We start from the raw sequence: 17,228 nt of genomic DNA, 5'->3' as shown, positions 1-17,228 counted from the left end.
AGTGAAGCTACATGCACACGCACGCACGCGCAAGCACGCACACACACACACACACACACACACACACACACACACACACACACACGCACGCACGCACGCACACACACACACACACGTGTAAACACACTAAGACAAACACACACACACGCACGTAAACACACTAAGACCAACACACACACACACACACACCCACGTGTTCTGTTGCACTCCAACAAACCCCTCCAAAAGCAATCTCGCAGGAATGAAAGCTCTTTATTTATCTATCTTCTATGCAGAGTGATATATTTTCATAATGACGGCCCCGCCTTGTTTGAACTGCGCCACCCGCTTAATTACTCCGCGCACCCGAGTGTGTCAAGGTGAGCGACCAAATTTAATAGACACTTTCGCTTTCTCACCACAAATGAACCCCTGGCTGCCACGCTTTGCTGGCTGCAGACCGACCGGGCTGTTTGACTTTCACAGCGTCTGGCTGAGTCTCGACTCCGCCCGCTGCGCTTCTTTTACCGCTGAAGTTAAAGAAGGAGCGCTAAACAAAAGATATGCCCACCCCCACCCCTCCTCCTCCCCCCCTCCCACTCCGCCATGTGGAATTTGAAAAGGTTACTTGAAAAAAAGGCAATTTGTTGCAGATCACCGATGAGCCGTTAAAAAGCCATTTCACTTTCCCTGCAGTGATCAGTGGGAGTAATGTGGTTTTAATACTGGCAGGTACTCCTGCCTTAATAAAGTGTTATCTTATCTAACTTTCAGACTGCCGTGACCACAGATTCTTTTGGAAATAAATGAAGTTTCTAGGTACAAGCAGTTGTTTGCGTCTGGTTTATTATAGTATATATTTTTTATTTCACTAAAATTGTATTCAATTCTTTCTGTTTTTTGGTTTTATGGCAATTATTCTATTTTGAAGTTATTTTTTAGGTTACATCACAAATTTCCATTTCTCAATTGTATTACTTATCTTATCTTACCTTGGAACTGTGTTAAGACTGTGTTCAATCAATAGCTAAGTTTCTATTCAAAAGCTGTAATGTGAATAACAACGTAACATTTTTTCTTAGTCTAGTTTATTGTATATTGACATTTTCTTTAAATGTAAGTAATTTTTTTTTAGGTTTATTGTATATTGCCAATTGCTTTACGTATTACTTACCGTATCTTATCTCACTTTTAATCTTATCTTACTTTACTTCCAGACTACTGTGTTCCGATTATTTCAGTAATAAATGTAGTTTCTATTTACAAGCTGTAATTTCTAAGACAATGTAAAATGCATCGTTGTGTCTGCAATTCCAAACCTTGGAGCCACTTAAACCCTCCAATCAAGATTCAAGATTCAAATGGTTTATTTGTCACATACATATACATACTTTCATACATATATGTAGTGAAATGTCATTGCAACACACCCGGAGATTATGCACAATAAGTTCTAAACTGAACATAATAGCTAACCTAACTACAACCTAACTAACTAACTGAACGAACCGATTCCTAAAACGTAATGCAGCTAGTGGATAGAATAAAATAAAATAAATTAAAATAAGACTCAAAAAGGTAATACAGAGCAGGGGCACAACATAGAAGTAGTTGTGTACGTATGTAAGAGTTGTTGTATGCCTATCCCATGTACTGTATATGGGATAGGCTATTTGTACATACAGATATGTGCAGTAAAGTGGCATGTTCAACTTCATCTTCCCTTCAAACCTTCACCCACCTTCACACTTAGTCTCGGAATGGCAGAATAACGAACACATCTTCCATTACAGTAGTGTATGTAATGTGATTACTTCTTTTCCGCCCTGCAGATATCATGACGATCAATGGGAAATGGAAAAACATCGAAAATGTTTTTGTGATACAAAAATGCTACATTCCCTATATTGAAGCTACCAGATCTGTGCATGCGTGTGTGTGTGTGTGTGTGTGTGTGTGTGTGTGTGTGTGTGTGTGTGTGTGTGTGCGTGCATGCGTGTGTACGTACTTGCGTGTGTGCGTGTGTGTGTGCGCGCACTCTGAAGCGGTAAGGAATAACCTGTCCGCCAAAAGAACAAACGGCCAATCAACCACTGTCTCCCTGCTAAAGGTCAAGATCAAAATGTGAAATGAATATGAAGATAAATGACGTATCAGTCCAACACCTGGGGGAATATTCCAACATAATAATACATTTCAGATATTTATCAAGCCCTGTTTTTCCCCGAGACGATGCCCACCGTCTCACTCTTATCTCTCGTGTTTATGGTAAATACCATATTATGCTGCTTTAAATGGAATGTGTGGGTTATATCTACAGATAATACATGTGCTTACCTATGTATTTAAATACACGAGAAACGTTGTAACTACAACATTAAACCATGTCCTGCTATCACCCACCAGATCCATGACATTGTACAGTATATAGTAGTATCAGTGGTGCTGGATGTTATTAAGCGAAGGTATTTCATAGTTTGCTCTTTTTCAGGAAGAGATGAAATCCTGTCCTTCAAACTCTAGACAGCGCAGCCTTTGTTTAAGCAAAAAATAAATAAAAAATCTTCCTACATTTACTATTTTATTTTATTTTCCTTTCATTACGGAGCCGAAAAAACCCCCCTCGGAGATCTCCCGAGTCCCGCACTCGAATCAATGAGGACGATTACCATCTGTCCTTATTTCCAAAGGAAGCTTTTGATAAACTATCAAATACCAAACAGATGTGAGAGTGACCTATACCCATAATGCCACGTGTAGAGGAAGGGAACGCCAGGCTCGTCCACACACTTATGTAATATCCAACATGTTGGATATTTTATTGCAGTATATTTTTCGCACAAAACGAAAAAATGCTCTCATCAGCTCCTTTCGTTGAACTACTATTTCCTTTATTATGGAAATGTATGTATTATACATTAAAAAACTGAAAGACATATCAGACATTAAAGAAAGAAAAAAAATGCATTTCCTGCATTCCATGTGAATGTAATTATGGTCTGGAGATGCTGATTTGTGTTTTTATTTCCTTTCTGGAAGGGGTTTTTGTGCGGTGCCGGCAGAGTAATCAGCGTGTATTCATGTTGGGAGCCTTGACGGATTGACCGATGCAAGCTGTCTACATAGATATGACACCGGAGGATTTACCCACAATCCCTTTCTCAATGCACCAGAGCTGACACGGCAGCCAATCAGCAGCCACTCCATTCCTCCCTCCCCGAGTTTCTTCTACTTCTGTTTTTTTTGGGGGGGGTTTTTGTAGTTATATTACGTTTCCCTTTAACTGGCTGCCTGCACGCTGTTTTACTGAAATGAAACTTGTCGTGTTGAAATTCAAAAAACAACAAATATTTCGTAGTGGGGTCTACGCTGATTCACAACATTAAAACCCACCACTAATAACGGCTAATATTGTGTAGCTCCCCCTCGTGCCGCCAAAACAGCTCTGACCCGTGGAGGCGTGGACTCCACAAGACCTCTGAAGGTGTCCTGTGGCACCAAGATGTAAGCAGCAGATCCTTTAAGTCCTGGAAGTAGCAAGGTGGAGCCACCGTGGATCAGGCTTGTTGTTTCAGCACATCCCACAGATGCTCCATTGATCGGACCCTAACCCCGGCCATCCACATGATGTAGAAGAAAACGTGACACGCGCATCACTGAGCCCATAGGTGCCCATGACCCTGTTGCCGGTTCACCCGTTGTCCTTCCTTTTGGTAGGTACTAACCACTGCGTACCGGGAACACCCCACAAAACCTGCTGTTTAGCAGAGGCTCTGACCCAGTCGTCCAGCCAACACAATTTGGCCCTTGTCAAAGTGGCTCAGATCCTTACGCTTGCCCATTTTGTCCTACTTCCAACACATCAACTTCAAGAACTGACTGTTCACTTGAAGATTTTTTACTCTAACTTTAAATTGTAATCTATCTATCTATCTATCTATCTATCTATCTATCTATCTATCTATCTATCTATCTATCTATCTATCTATCTATCTATCTATCTATCTATCTATCTATCTATCCATCTAATTACTCATACATCACATTGTCGATAGTTGACTTTCCTTGGATAATCGTCCCAGTGGGTATGATTTAATTTAAGTGAAATTCACTTTATTAACAAGATTGGAAACATCCTGTCTGTCAAAGCACTGAATCACATATTATCCAGAATTTCACCCGGGGGATTAATAAAGTCTTATCTTATCTTATCTTATCTTATCTTACATGCCTCACTATCTTATACACAGTTAACACTGGCTGACCTTTCTAATGTATCTTAAGAGGCAGACTGACAGTCCTAGTAATGGAGTCTGTGAGCGTTCCCACGAGGGAAGTTTAAAGAACTCTGCTCTTTAGAACACTAAGTGAAACGCTCAATTTTTATTATGAGACAAATGATGTAACCAGAGTGAATCACAAGTTGCATTGGCTTCTTAAGTAAATGCACAAAATCACCACAGGCATTCTCTGCCAACTGTGCAGGGATATAAAGTTTACTATACAGGGAAAAAATAAGAAATTTGGGCTTCCTGACTTTTATCTATCTATCTCACTATCTTTGTGATCAAATGCACGCAGAACAGGGCTCAATTGGACAGGGATAGTAATAGTAGTAAAATAGTAGTAAAAGACAGTAAAATGGACAAAGTATCATCATCTATTAACATAAATATCGACTTATATTTTCCCTTCATTACTGAACACAGATCACCCTCCAGTCCTCCAACCCCGAACCCTCGAACCCCAGACCCTGTAACCCTCGACCTTCAAACCCAGGATTCTTGACCATCGAATCCCAGACACTCGACACCTAGAACCCCGGACCCTGAAACCCATGACCCATGAGCCCCGGACCTTCAAACCCCAAACCCTTAAAACCCAGATGCTCAAATCCTAGACCCTTAAACCCTGGACCCTCAAATCCCCAGATCCTTGAACCCCCAGACCCTCAAACCCTGGATGCTCGGACCCCAGACCCTTAAACCCCGGACCCTCGAAAGCTGGATCCTCAAATGCCCGGAACCTTGAACCCCGGAACCTGGAACCCTCGACCCTGGAAACTCCAACCCTGGAGCCTTGGACCCTAGGACCACCGAATCCCCGGAACCTCGAACCCTCAATCCTTCAAACCCGAGACCCTTGATGCTCGGACCAAAGCATCAAGCATCAAACCCCGGACTCTTGAACCCCAGACCCCGGAACCCCAGACTCATGGACTCACCGAGGGCATCTGTCCGGAGAGCAGGTGTCCGTCCTGCGCCAGCATGTTGGACATCATGAGGGCGGGCAGCTCGGGGTAGGAGTAAGGGTTGAGGAGGCCATTGTGGGGCAGAGAGTGGCAGAGGTACCCCGTGGAGTCGTGCTCCATCAGGTGGAGGAGCGGGGGCTCGGGGTGGTTGGGCGGAGTGATAGGGGGGATCTCGTAGTCCTCGTCCCCGGCACCGTTCCCGCTGCCGCCGCTTCCCCCGGCGCCGCCGCTGCTCTGACTCGTGTAGCTCTGGGTCAGAGAGGAGGAGGAGGGAAGATGGAAGGACAATGAATTATAAAAATAGAAAATGAAAATTAAAATTTGATTGAAAAAGCATATTGAACATGTTGGGAATGTATGGTTGTACAATTTGCGCACTGAACTATTGTCGGAGTGCTAATTGAGTGAAAATAACTTTTAAGACAAATCAAGGAATGATCGTGATCCTTCAAGGTCTAAATCGCTGACCCAAATCTGGAGATGAGCACAATATTGCAATTGTTTTTATTATCTAGTTTATTATCAGCTGTGAAAGATTGTGAAAGTATAAGTGTTTGATCTTTCCCACACTCAATGTCCCAATTTCGTGATGGGTAGAACAACTGAATGGGGCAAAATGTTTGCTATAAAACTGTATCATTTGAAACAGAAATAAATAAAAGTATAGGAATTGTAATGACATCGAAGATTTATAAATACAATATAGCAGCATCCAACAGCAACAACATCATGTATAAGGTAGTCCATGTGTGTGTGTTTATTTATTGTAGCGTCGACACAGTAGATCCACTCAAAACCACAGTTCATGAAAAAAGGACTCAGTTCTACAAGAGCCCAAAAAAAAAAAAAAAGGAAGAAAAAGAAAAGAAAAATAGCGGGGGGAGGGAATTTAACAGGGAATGAAAAGCAATTTTGTCTAATACGATCCGACTTGACTCCCATTGTAGCGACGGAGTCAAATTAATCATCAGAAATTATATTCTGGTGTCAGCCATTCAAGGGGTTTTTAATAGAATTTTTATGATTCATGTCTGGCGGTATACATCAAACAGTCAGTTCTGCAACATTTCAGAAATCAATTCAGTATCATCTTTGTATAGGCTGTCATCCTCACTGGCGGAGTGGTCATTTATCTCTCAAACAGATACTTTTAGAAAATAAAGGGCAAGGGGAAAGGAGAGAGAGAGAGAGGGAGAGAGAGAGAGAGAGAGAGAGAGAGGGGGAGAGAGAGCGAGAGCGAGAAAGCGAGAGAGAGAGGGGCGAGGGTTGGGGGGGGTATGCAGGGCACTCTCTCTTTTTTTTTTAAGAATAAAACCCTAAAAGCTTGTCGAATGTATTCATTGATGCCGGGATTTGAGCTTTTAATAAATCGGTTGTTTTTTGAATTGCTTATCAGAGACAGCAGGCCGCACGGCAGATAAAAGGAAAACCCATTAGACCACCGCGACGTACACGCAAACTAAAAAAAACAAACAAAAAAAACCAAAAAAAAAAACAGCCTTTAATGTGGATGCGAATGGAGAAAAAAAAAAAAAAAAAAGGCTCCCCAATTTTGATTTACTTTGTCTTGACATTGTTGCACAACCGGCTGGATATTAATTTTCCCACATGTCCTTTGAAGACATGCTTCTGTAAACCACCGGGGGATTGGTGTTGTTGCTGTTATTGTTCGGGCTGATGGGACACCAAAACGAACATTTCCTGATATTCAATTTCCCTCATAATTGTTGGAAGGAAACACACACGTCTGCAGTAAACACAGGGGGGGGGGGGGGGGGGGCTTTGTGTAGGAGCCCCCCAGCCCCACGTGTCTGTTTGGGCTCCTCCACGACCATCCCTCCAGTTTTTACAGTTCAGAAACTAAAATACCAGTGCAAAAATCCCGCTTCCAAAATGAATAAATACTGGAAATGAGCTTTCGCGTCGGAGGCCGCATCCGTTCCAACGCCGCAGCAGCAGCTCCGTGTCCATCACCACAGGTTTCGTCCGAAAGGTTCGACTCTTTTTCATGGGGAAAAAAAAAAAGGCCGTTCGCTTCGCCGGCCCTTCCTCCATTCGATTCCGCGGGTCCAACGCGCGCCGAACCAGACGGCGAGCGCTTTCGGCGAGCTGAAGATTTACGCCACGCAACGCACTTTTGTCGGAGTGACTCCCGACTCATTCCAGGGATGTGTTTCGCTGCGAGCGACTCGTTCCAGCACCTCGCGTGACTGACTATTAGTCGTCCATAACGATAAGCACAGTTATCCACGTTTCTGACGTTTTAGCGGTTAATGGGAGGGCGGTGGGCCGCGGGATTATTTCTATCGTGGTCGGGGAACACCGGTGTATAATATCTATAACACATCGCACTCGGTCATCACCCTCCGTCCTGTGCCCCTCGCATGCTTCTGGTCGTGGGGTGCGGAGGCGGGGGGATGTTGTCCGGTGTTAAAAAAAAAAAAAAAAAAAAAAGGCTGTGAATGCTCACGCCGCGGTGCCCTTGATGATAAAATGTAAATACCAAGGACGTTCCCAGTTGGATTGTTGCAGGATAAATTATTCATGCGCCACTATTCAGAATGAGATTGCATGTGCGGGAGCAAACGTACACCCGGGCTAATGTATACACTTCCCTCCATTAAACGTGAAATCTAAACAAAGGACGCTCATTTGATGGATCTCGCAGAGCAGCGTATGTCCTAGTATGGCATTGGCTTTTTTTTTTTTTTTTTTTTTTAAACAAAAGCCTTTTCTCGTCTTTTGCTTCATCTTCTTTTTATTTTTATTTTTTTTTTAACCCCCAAAGCAATCGTTAATGGGTTCGTTTTAATGCTGAGGGCCAGAATTCCACAAGAACCATCACATAGATTTTTTATTTTTTTTTTCCCCTCACAGAGCCATCCTCCTTCTCCTCCTCCTCCTCCTCCTCCTCATCCTCCTCCTCATCCTCCTCCTCCTCCTCCTCCTCCTCTTCATCAATACCACTCACAATTGGGAATACTGTTTTCAATATACAGTATGCTCGATCGGAACACAATCTGTGCTTTTTTAATTAAGCGTGAGATCTCGGGACGGCGCATGGAGCATTCCAACACACCTTTAATTTAAGAGAAAACAGATGAACAGACAGTTGGTCTGGGACCGGGAAGAGAAAATAACATTGATCGGGATGTTTTCCAGCTTGTCTTCTTCTTCTTCTTTTTTTTTTTTTTTTTTGGCATTGGATCTCCGTCTCTGGCGCTGCATGCCTGAGTAGTCAAGGCCTGCGGATTATATTGACTGTGGCAAATGTTTCATTATCTGTACGTTTTGCTGAGGGTTGGATCGGCGCCTGCTACTCCCCCTCTGAAGTGACGACAATCACCGAGAATACGGACGCCGGGACGCGGCGTGTTTAAAATACGCCGAGGCCAAACGCCGCGGGTCGCCGCCGTTGATCCAGATGAGCCGCCAATCGTCACCGCCATCACCTCAGACTTTCAGATCTAAGGGCAGAACTACTGCAGGTGTTGTGATCCGGGGTTCGGGGCCTTCCCGAAGACAAAGACAAAGTCAGGGCCACTTATCTCGCTTCTCCATGTGATCCACTTCCTAAAGTAAATGGGGGATTTATATTATGTAAGATGTATAGTTTTTCATTCATTTCCTTGGTTCATTCTTCAGGCCCCGTATTATGTAGTTACTTACATAGTGTACGGAGGTGGTTCACTTAGATGTAAAGCAGAGGAGTCACATTCCTTTCAGTTGGGTGACTTAAATTCAATTGAATTTCAACTAAACACGCTTTTGCCAATAAATGACAATTTTGAAATTAAATATAAATCTTTATTTAGATTTAATAATTGAAAGTTGACAATACATTGGGAGTTTCACAGTTTCAATCTTCTGCAAAAAATAAACAATTAAAATAAAATCGACCTTTAAAATCTTGATCTGCAGAGCGGCTCGAGTGACGCTGACTTTGTTTCCATTAATGGCCCAGTTTATGTATGATCTCTCTCTCTGTCTCTCTCTCGCTCTGTTTATCCGTCCATCTTCTTTCCGTCCTCTCTCAGAGCGATGCGAGGGCTTTAATTAAAGCCGTCAGCTGTGTTTCTCTGCCACAATATTATGTCAGGGATATCAACATGCCACTAAGACCTTTCTACCAGGGGACACGGGGGGTCCCAGATCCTGTTACGGCCTTTCTACACCTCCCCTCCCTCATCTGCCTGTCTGTCTGTATGTCTCTCTGCCTGCCTGCCTGCCTGCCTGTCTATCTGTCTGCCTGTCTGTCTGCCTGCTTTTAAACCAAACTAGCTGCATTATTCATTTGTCCCTCTGTGGCTGATTGGACACTGTGGGAACGCGGAGGCTACATCCTCCAGGAGACAGGGGTCTTTTTCGTTATTTATGTCCTCACCCCTAATGCACGGAACTGGAATTTTCTTTTCTTCAGTACAAACCGGGCTATAAGTCTGATTTATCACTTTGTCAATTCAGGCTTCTCTGTAGCTGCCAGCAGCCAAAAATATAAGGAAAAATATAGATCTTGTAAATCTGTCGACAACCCTAAAGCCTGCACTTTCGATTGTGTTGATGCCAACAAATGACATATTTGGATGAAGGTATAAATTATGTTTTTCTACGGACAACACAAGATTCTACACACACAAAAGGGGACTTTTCATCAAATGTGTATGACAACATCTCCAGGACACTTCCACTTGCAGGCCTAAATGTGGTTTCATTTGACAAGTTTAGAATGTGCACCTTCGCCAGGTGTTATCCACTTGTTTCTGCAAGCGAGAAGTTATGAACTAATACATGTAAACGTTTGTTATCGCCGGTGATAGCCGTGGCATCAAAGGGTTAAACCGCCTCGCTCTCAGGTTCCCGCTGAGCGCTGTAAACAAGAAGAGGAAGGAATGAGGAAAAGAGGATGGGAGGGGGAGAGATCAGGTGAGCGAGGGAGGACAAACTGAGGGAGAGCCAGCGAGGGAGTGAAGGAAGGAAGGAAGGGCTCCAACGCACAATGTCAAAGGAAATAATCCCAAACTACAACTGGTGCACTGATCTTTGTGATGATGTTTGTGACGTGACCCTTAAATGTCACATCATCAGAGTCACAAGCGTTGCAAATTCACCGATCATGGGCTCCGCACCACGGAGGGGGGGGACGGAATGAACGGACTTAAAGAAGCAAACCCGAACCGCCAGACGCTAATGAGACAGATGGCCCCGTTCACCCCGGACACTGACTTGATTACTAACTAACCTCCCATTGGCTAAAAACCAGCCTCTCTAATTGCAGATTTTTTTTTTTTTCATCCCCATTTTCCTTCATGTGAGTGGGCCCTCCCCTCCTCTCTTGTGGATCTTGTTGCCGGTGCGCGGCTCAGTCGTCAGCGGAGGTCAGGAGGTCATCCCCGTCTGATCGCATGTCACAGCGGATTAGAATCTCGGCTTTTGTGCCATGTCATATTTCGTTATGCATTTGACTCATCTCCTTGGTCAAGGGCTCAGTGTGATTTGATTGGATGACAGAAATGATATAATTTGTGTTTAACCCTAGGCTGTATGAGCTCCGAGTGGTGTACTAATGCATTTTGCAAAGGCGGGGCAGGCCCTCTCCACCAGCGACTAATGTGAAGTGGCACACCACGAAGTTGAAGGGGAGCCAGAGCTATTGCACAACATGCCGGGGTTACAGGGGGAGGTTTTTATCAAATAATGAACACAACCTCCCATTACCTCTCTCTTTTCTCTTTCCCTCGTCCCTACTCTGTGTGTCGGTGCTCTGCAAACTGATGCAAAGGCATGGGAATGGTGCTCAGTCGGCTCTCTCCAAGACACTGGCCAGATTATTTTTTAACATCTTTTTATTCTTTATGGGTAGCTTTACGATTTTTCAAACCCAGGTCTGGGTTTTTCCAACCCAGATTAAAATTTTGCATCCCACTCTTTATAACTGTTTACTTCACTTTACAACAGAATAACTTAACCTTCTGCTGCAACTCCTCACTGTGCTTGAATGCAGTCCAATGGGGCAAAAAAAACAAAACAAGAAAAAACAAACCTCATTTAAAAAACTCCGAAACCTCCTGTTCAAAAACCGGAAACACCAACATTTTAATAAGAACTGGGTTGAAAGAAATGGCCAACCTATCCTTTATTATCCTCTTTTCCTCATCTGTTTATATAATAGTGTGAATTTATTTTATTAATCGTGCATATAATATTTAATATCTCATTATGCCTATCTGTCTCGCACACATTCCAACATTGCCAATATCTCTTAGAGATATAAACAATTGTTGCTGGACGCACTACCCTACTGTAGGAGGACAAATAGAATTGGACAGCATATCATAGCATAGAATAAAAAATAATATAATATAATGAGAATAATAGAATATATTACAAAATAATAAAATAGCTAATAGAATAAAATACAATAGAATATAATAAAATATAATAAAATAAAATAAAATATAATATAATATAATATAATATAATATAATATAATATAATATAATATAATATAATATAAATAATATAAAATAATAGAATAGAATAGAATGGCATTCGATGCATGAAACAAATCAAACAGTGATGAAAAAATGCATTTGACATTATTTAATGAGGTGCTTAATTATTACAGGTCATTTAATAATCGCTCTCCCATCTTCCCCGGCTGTGTTGTCACGTGTGCACGCAATGGGTTCATGCCCTTGATCTAGTGACGAGACACAGATAAGATCCACGTGCACGCACGGGAGAAGGAACACAGCTCAGGGTTCATCAATATCGGTCTTTAATGGCGACAACAGAGTTTTTGACATTGTTGCTGGGGGGTGACCAGGGCCAAGATACTGTACGAGAAGAAGATGTATGAGCCGGGCTTCGGTAATAAAAAAGGAAAAAAAAAAATAAAAAAAAAATACAAAGGAGGAGTGATGAGGAGGTTGGGGGTTGAACAGAGGAGATGAATTCAACATTTCAAATGAAGAGCATAATCAAACTTATTGCCTGACAGGGTGAATGTAGCGTTACAATGCTGCTTTGCCAGACGGATTATCTCCACGGTTCCCCTCTGTCTCTTCCTGTACCGAGCCGCCATGTCTCCCAAACAGCTAAACATTTTGTTTTTTGAAGTTACTGTCGCTTCAATGTGTTATTATATTTTTGTTTCCATTTTTTATATTTTTTTGCGGTGGCCGCTGCGCTGACTGTTGGAGTCACCCAAATGTCACTCCGAGACGAGACGACACCAATTCTTGTGGGATTTGTAATTATTTGACTGTTAACTTATCTATTGTCAAACCTTCATTGGTACGTTGACAATGGCGCTTCTGTGTTTGAATGACAAAACTAATTATTGTCGTAAGAAAAACTAAATTGACAACACACACACACACACACGCACACGCACACACACAAACAAACACATCACAATAAAAGGTTGGTGGATCCCTACCAATTGACTCGAACAATGTGGGGAATAACAATAGGAGCGCTGATGGCGCAGTCAACAGACAAACGTGCATTATTCAGAGAATTGTTCGGGTCCTGTCACCCACGATAAACTGTGCTTCACCCGACGCAAGTTGGCAGTAGTGAGCATGCGGGTGTCTATGTGCGCACAGCGGTCCGTCTGGACGTCCTTCAGAGCGTCTCTCTGTCATCGAGGCTCCGTGCACGGCTCAGAGTGTGCACTCGGTATCAGCGTGTTCTTAAGTGTTGGAGCGCCGCGATCAGGAGTCAATGAGGCTGTTGCATGGGAGGCTGGCACGTCCGGGATCTTTGTGCCCGGGCTGCCATTGTTAATGACAGGACAGAGAGGGGTGGAGGAGGAGGAGGAGGAGGAGGAGGAGGATGGAGGGGATAGCGCTCTAGTGTCAATGCAGCTGTCTATCCCTAGTGTAGTGCTGGGCCTTTTATTACGGTGTTTGATGCTGCACAACACCTTCATGTGGGAAAGAAACTCTCACCTGGCCCCAATGTGTCACCCTGTAGTATCCCCTAGTTTATCACACAATTATTACATAACCCCCGCGAATGCAATTATTTTGAGCTTAACCCGCGATCATTTCAGAAAAATCGTTAGATTCCACAATCACATGTTTCCACCCAAGTTGCATGGGAAGTTTGAACCAATGTTGGAAATGTTGCAATAAATAGAACGTTTTCATTGGTTGTCAGCCCGAGAGTTTTATGTTTCAATATTCATGGATTTTCTTCCTACGATGGATGGATAGATAGATGGAGATGGATAGAGAGACAGACAGACAGACAGACAGACAGACAGATAGATAGATGGATGGATAGATGGATAGATGATGGATGGATGGATAGATGGAAAATGTAGATGGATAGATGGATCGATGGACAGATAGATGGATAGATGGATGGACGGCGGGATAGATGATTTATGGATGGATAGATGGATAGATGGATGGATAAATAGATAGACAGACAGACAAACAGACAGACAGACAGACCGATAGATAATAGATAGATAGATAGATAGATAGATAGATAGATAGATACATAGATACATAGATAGATAGATAGATAGATAGATAGATAGATAGATAGATAGATAGATAAATAGATAGGGAATTGTTACAGCAGCTCACACCAAAACAATATCCAATAGTAATACAGTGTAATACAGAATAAGTAGATATAGAAAGAGAAATAGAAAAAAGAGACACATTGAAATGACTACTTGTCCTATAATTAGCTTACAGTGCGATGCCGGCAGAACATTTCAGGATGGTGACAGCCCCCGGTGAGGGAAAGCAGGCGCAGCTAAACGTGGCCCTACGCCCTGATCCCACCAAAACTAAAACTATGCGCGATTGATTCCGACTATTTGTTTTGACTGTTTTTTTAGAAGGAGCAGATGGGAGGGACGTGCTCTGCCATGGAGGCCAAGCGTGCACGGTGCCAGGTGAGCTCCAAGTCCCTGAAAGGAGACAAAATTAAAAAAAAAAAAAAAAAGTTCCATTTTGGTTTTTCCACGACCAAACCTCAAGGGACTCGGCGCGGTGTCTGTTGTGGTTTTTGCCAGCCAACAGAAACCACAAGACAGCTAATTATATATATATATATATAAAAAGGGATCTTGTATAAATAATTCGACGTTATACGAGATTCACCGCTGAACCAAATGAAAAAGCAATAAAAGAAAGCAAGAACACACGAACCCAACGCGCTTTTGGCAAATTATATTTCAACACGGATCAATGTCGGTTTAAGTCGGTTTCATGCCTCCGAGACGCCGCATCAATAATTAACTGTCATTAATTTACTCGCTGAGCATTTTTCTCCTAATGATTCCTTAGTTCAACAGAACACTTTCCTCTCTCCATAACCTGTGGCTGTTTCCCTGCCCGCGGGGGGAAAAACCCGCTGGAGGCAAAGTTTGCAAAGTGTTTACATTATCTTCAACCGGAGGGTTAGGGAGGGCGGGGCGGAGGGCAGAGGGCGGGGGCGGCGTGGGGATCTCAGCCGTTAGAAAAGTTCTAAACATTTGAAGAAGAAGTCCCGGTTTCCATACTATTCTGGCATCCGATACGAGGGGTGACGGAGCACTCGGTCTCTCACGGCGAGTGCGAGGCTTGCACAAACACATTAGGGCGGCCATTAGTTTCCTGCGATCACCTGGGGCAACGGGGAGATGGACAGCTTGGCCCGGCTCGCGCCTTACACAAATATACAGCTGAGCATTTATTTGAGGATTCCAAACATTGGGGGCTTTTAAAATGGAGCGGCGGAGCGGCGGGTGGAGTACTCTGCCAATGACGGTAGAATAAAATAAAAAAATAAATAATAATAAATAAAAGGGGGGGGGGGGGCGGCGCTGGACGAGCTCACCGTCTTTACGCGGCTGCAACAAATATGCCGGCACATCTTTTTGCTTTGTCTCCACTACCTGCTTTGTCAGCGAACGGCTATAGAAATATTTTGGCAGGCCGCTCTTTGTTTTCATTCTCACAAAAGATTGAGCGAGCGACAGACAGAGCGAGCGAGAGAGCAAGAGAGCTACGGGGTGAGATGGACACGGAGAGAGAGGGAGAGAGGGATGTAGAGAGGGATGGAGCTGGAGAGAAAGAGAGAGAGAGAGAGAGATAGACAGTGAGAGAGCTACAGAGAGAGGGGGACGGGGAGAAAGGGATAGAGATAGGGGAGAAAGGAAGGGAGAGAGAGAGAGAGAGAGAGAGAGAGAGAGAGGTCGAGAGGGGTGGAGACAGTGGAATAGTGAGGGAGAACAAGGGATAGGGAGGGAGTGTGAGAGAGAGGGAGAGGGAGTTAGATGGACATAGAGAGAGGGGGGTAGAGAGAGGGAGGGATGAAGAGAGAGGGAGAGGGAGTTAGATGCAGAGAGAGAGAGAGGGATAGAAGAAAAGGAGGGATGAAGAGAGAGGGATAGAACTGGCGAGAGAGAGAGAGAGAGAGGGACAGCGAGAGGGCTACTGAGAGAGGGACAGGGGGAAAGGGTTAGATAGAGGGAGAGCGATAGAGAGAGGGGGCGAGAGGAAGAGAGAGAGAGAGAGAGAGAGACTTGGAGGGATGGAGAGACAGGAAGCGAAAGGGAGAGAGAGGGAGCGAAGTGGACGGAGAGTGGGAGAAAAAGAGGGCGCCCGTGAGAGAGGCAGAGAGGGACGGAGAGAGGGAGACAGATAAGGGTGGAGAGAGGAAAAAAGGGAGGCGGGGAGCGCAAGGGAGCGAGGGAGTGAGAGGGAGGGATGGAGAGAGAGGGAGGGAGAGGCGGTGAAAGGGATAGAGAGAGGGAGGGAGAGCGAGAGAGCGCTACAGGGAGAGACGGGAGGGGGGAAAGGGAGAAAGCGGGAGAGACAGGGGAGAGGGGTAGAGAGCAAGGGAGAGAGGGACAGAGGGAGAGATGGGAAGGTGGGGGCCGTTGTCAGTAGGCAAAAGCTGATTGGCGGTGGGGAGGCAAAGGACGAGGAAGGGGGGACAGGGGAGGCAGAAAGGGGGAGACAGGGGAGGCATAACAGGGGGGGAGGGGGGTGAGGAGGTGTCCCGGGTAGGGAGCTGTCCAGGGGTGTGGGGAGGGGCGGGGGGTTCCTCCGCCTGCCACTCTGGTTCCCGGCTCCAATCTAAACAGCGGGAGGAAGCCGTAAATCACGCTAATGCCCCAGCGCTGTAATTCAGAGCAGCGGGGCCGACCCCCCCCCCAAAAAAATGGCGGGAGTTTTTTTTTTTTTTTTTCGTAAAACACTGCCGCCGCGAGGCTTTAATCAGAGGAAGGATCCGACGAGACGGGGTCTCCCCCAATCAGCGGGCTTCCTGTCAGATACGCATGAGTTCACCTGACCAGTTAGACCCCCCCACCCCACCCCGCCCCCCCGGTTCCAGACGGGTTTTGGGTTGCGGCCAAACAACAGTATCACTCATCTACGCCGGGAAAGGTGGAATGGCCCTTTAATCCAGAGTGCAGAGGAGTAAGGTGATAGATTTGTCAGGGGGGGGGGGGGAGCATTGGGGAGCGGGATGGAAGAGAACGTAGGGAGGGAGGGAGGGGGGGAGATGGAGTCTGGATCATTTTATTTTATTTTTTTATCAAAATGGAGCGAGCGCCCCTGTCGCTAAATCCGCGCGACAGCGCTGCGACGGAGAGCGCGGACTCTCGCCCGTTCAACGACGCGTAAAGAAAAAGAAATATAAATAACAACACACAAACACACACACAGACACACACACAGACACACACACAGACACACACACACACACAAACAAAACAAATCTAATGCTGATCCGCCTCTTCCTGACTCACGGCTCAGTCGTTGGCGCTCACACACTTCACTAATTACGACGACAACGCACCAGGGACCTGCAGAATACCAGCCAGAAATAAATGATAAATAAAAACGAACAAAAAAAAACAAAACCCACCACCACACTGAGATGAAGAATGGCACGACTCCTAGTGGTAAAAAAAGCAATAATAATAAATAATATTAATAATAATTAAAAAAAAAAAAACTTGTACTTGTACTCCCAACTT

General features: G+C 44.5%; 1 protein-coding gene across 1 annotated transcript in view; it reads right to left on the bottom strand.

The window, feature by feature from the left end:
• The window catches only part of tox2 (TOX high mobility group box family member 2), a gene marked incomplete at its 5' end in the record, with an annotated part of 118,542 nt that overhangs the window by 30,397 nt on the left and 70,917 nt on the right, over window positions 1-17,228 (bottom strand). Inside the window, one exon of the mRNA XM_080000794.1 lies at window positions 5,204-5,479. Coding sequence (XP_079856920.1) covers window positions 5,204-5,479 — 276 coding nt within the window. The remainder of the gene's footprint in view (window positions 1-5,203; window positions 5,480-17,228) is intronic.

Source organism: Zeus faber (assembly GCF_960531495.2).
Source record: "Zeus faber genome assembly, chromosome: 5".
Classification (NCBI taxonomy): Eukaryota; Metazoa; Chordata; class Actinopteri; order Zeiformes; family Zeidae; genus Zeus; species Zeus faber.
This window is presented reverse-complemented; position numbering and strand designations above follow the sequence as displayed.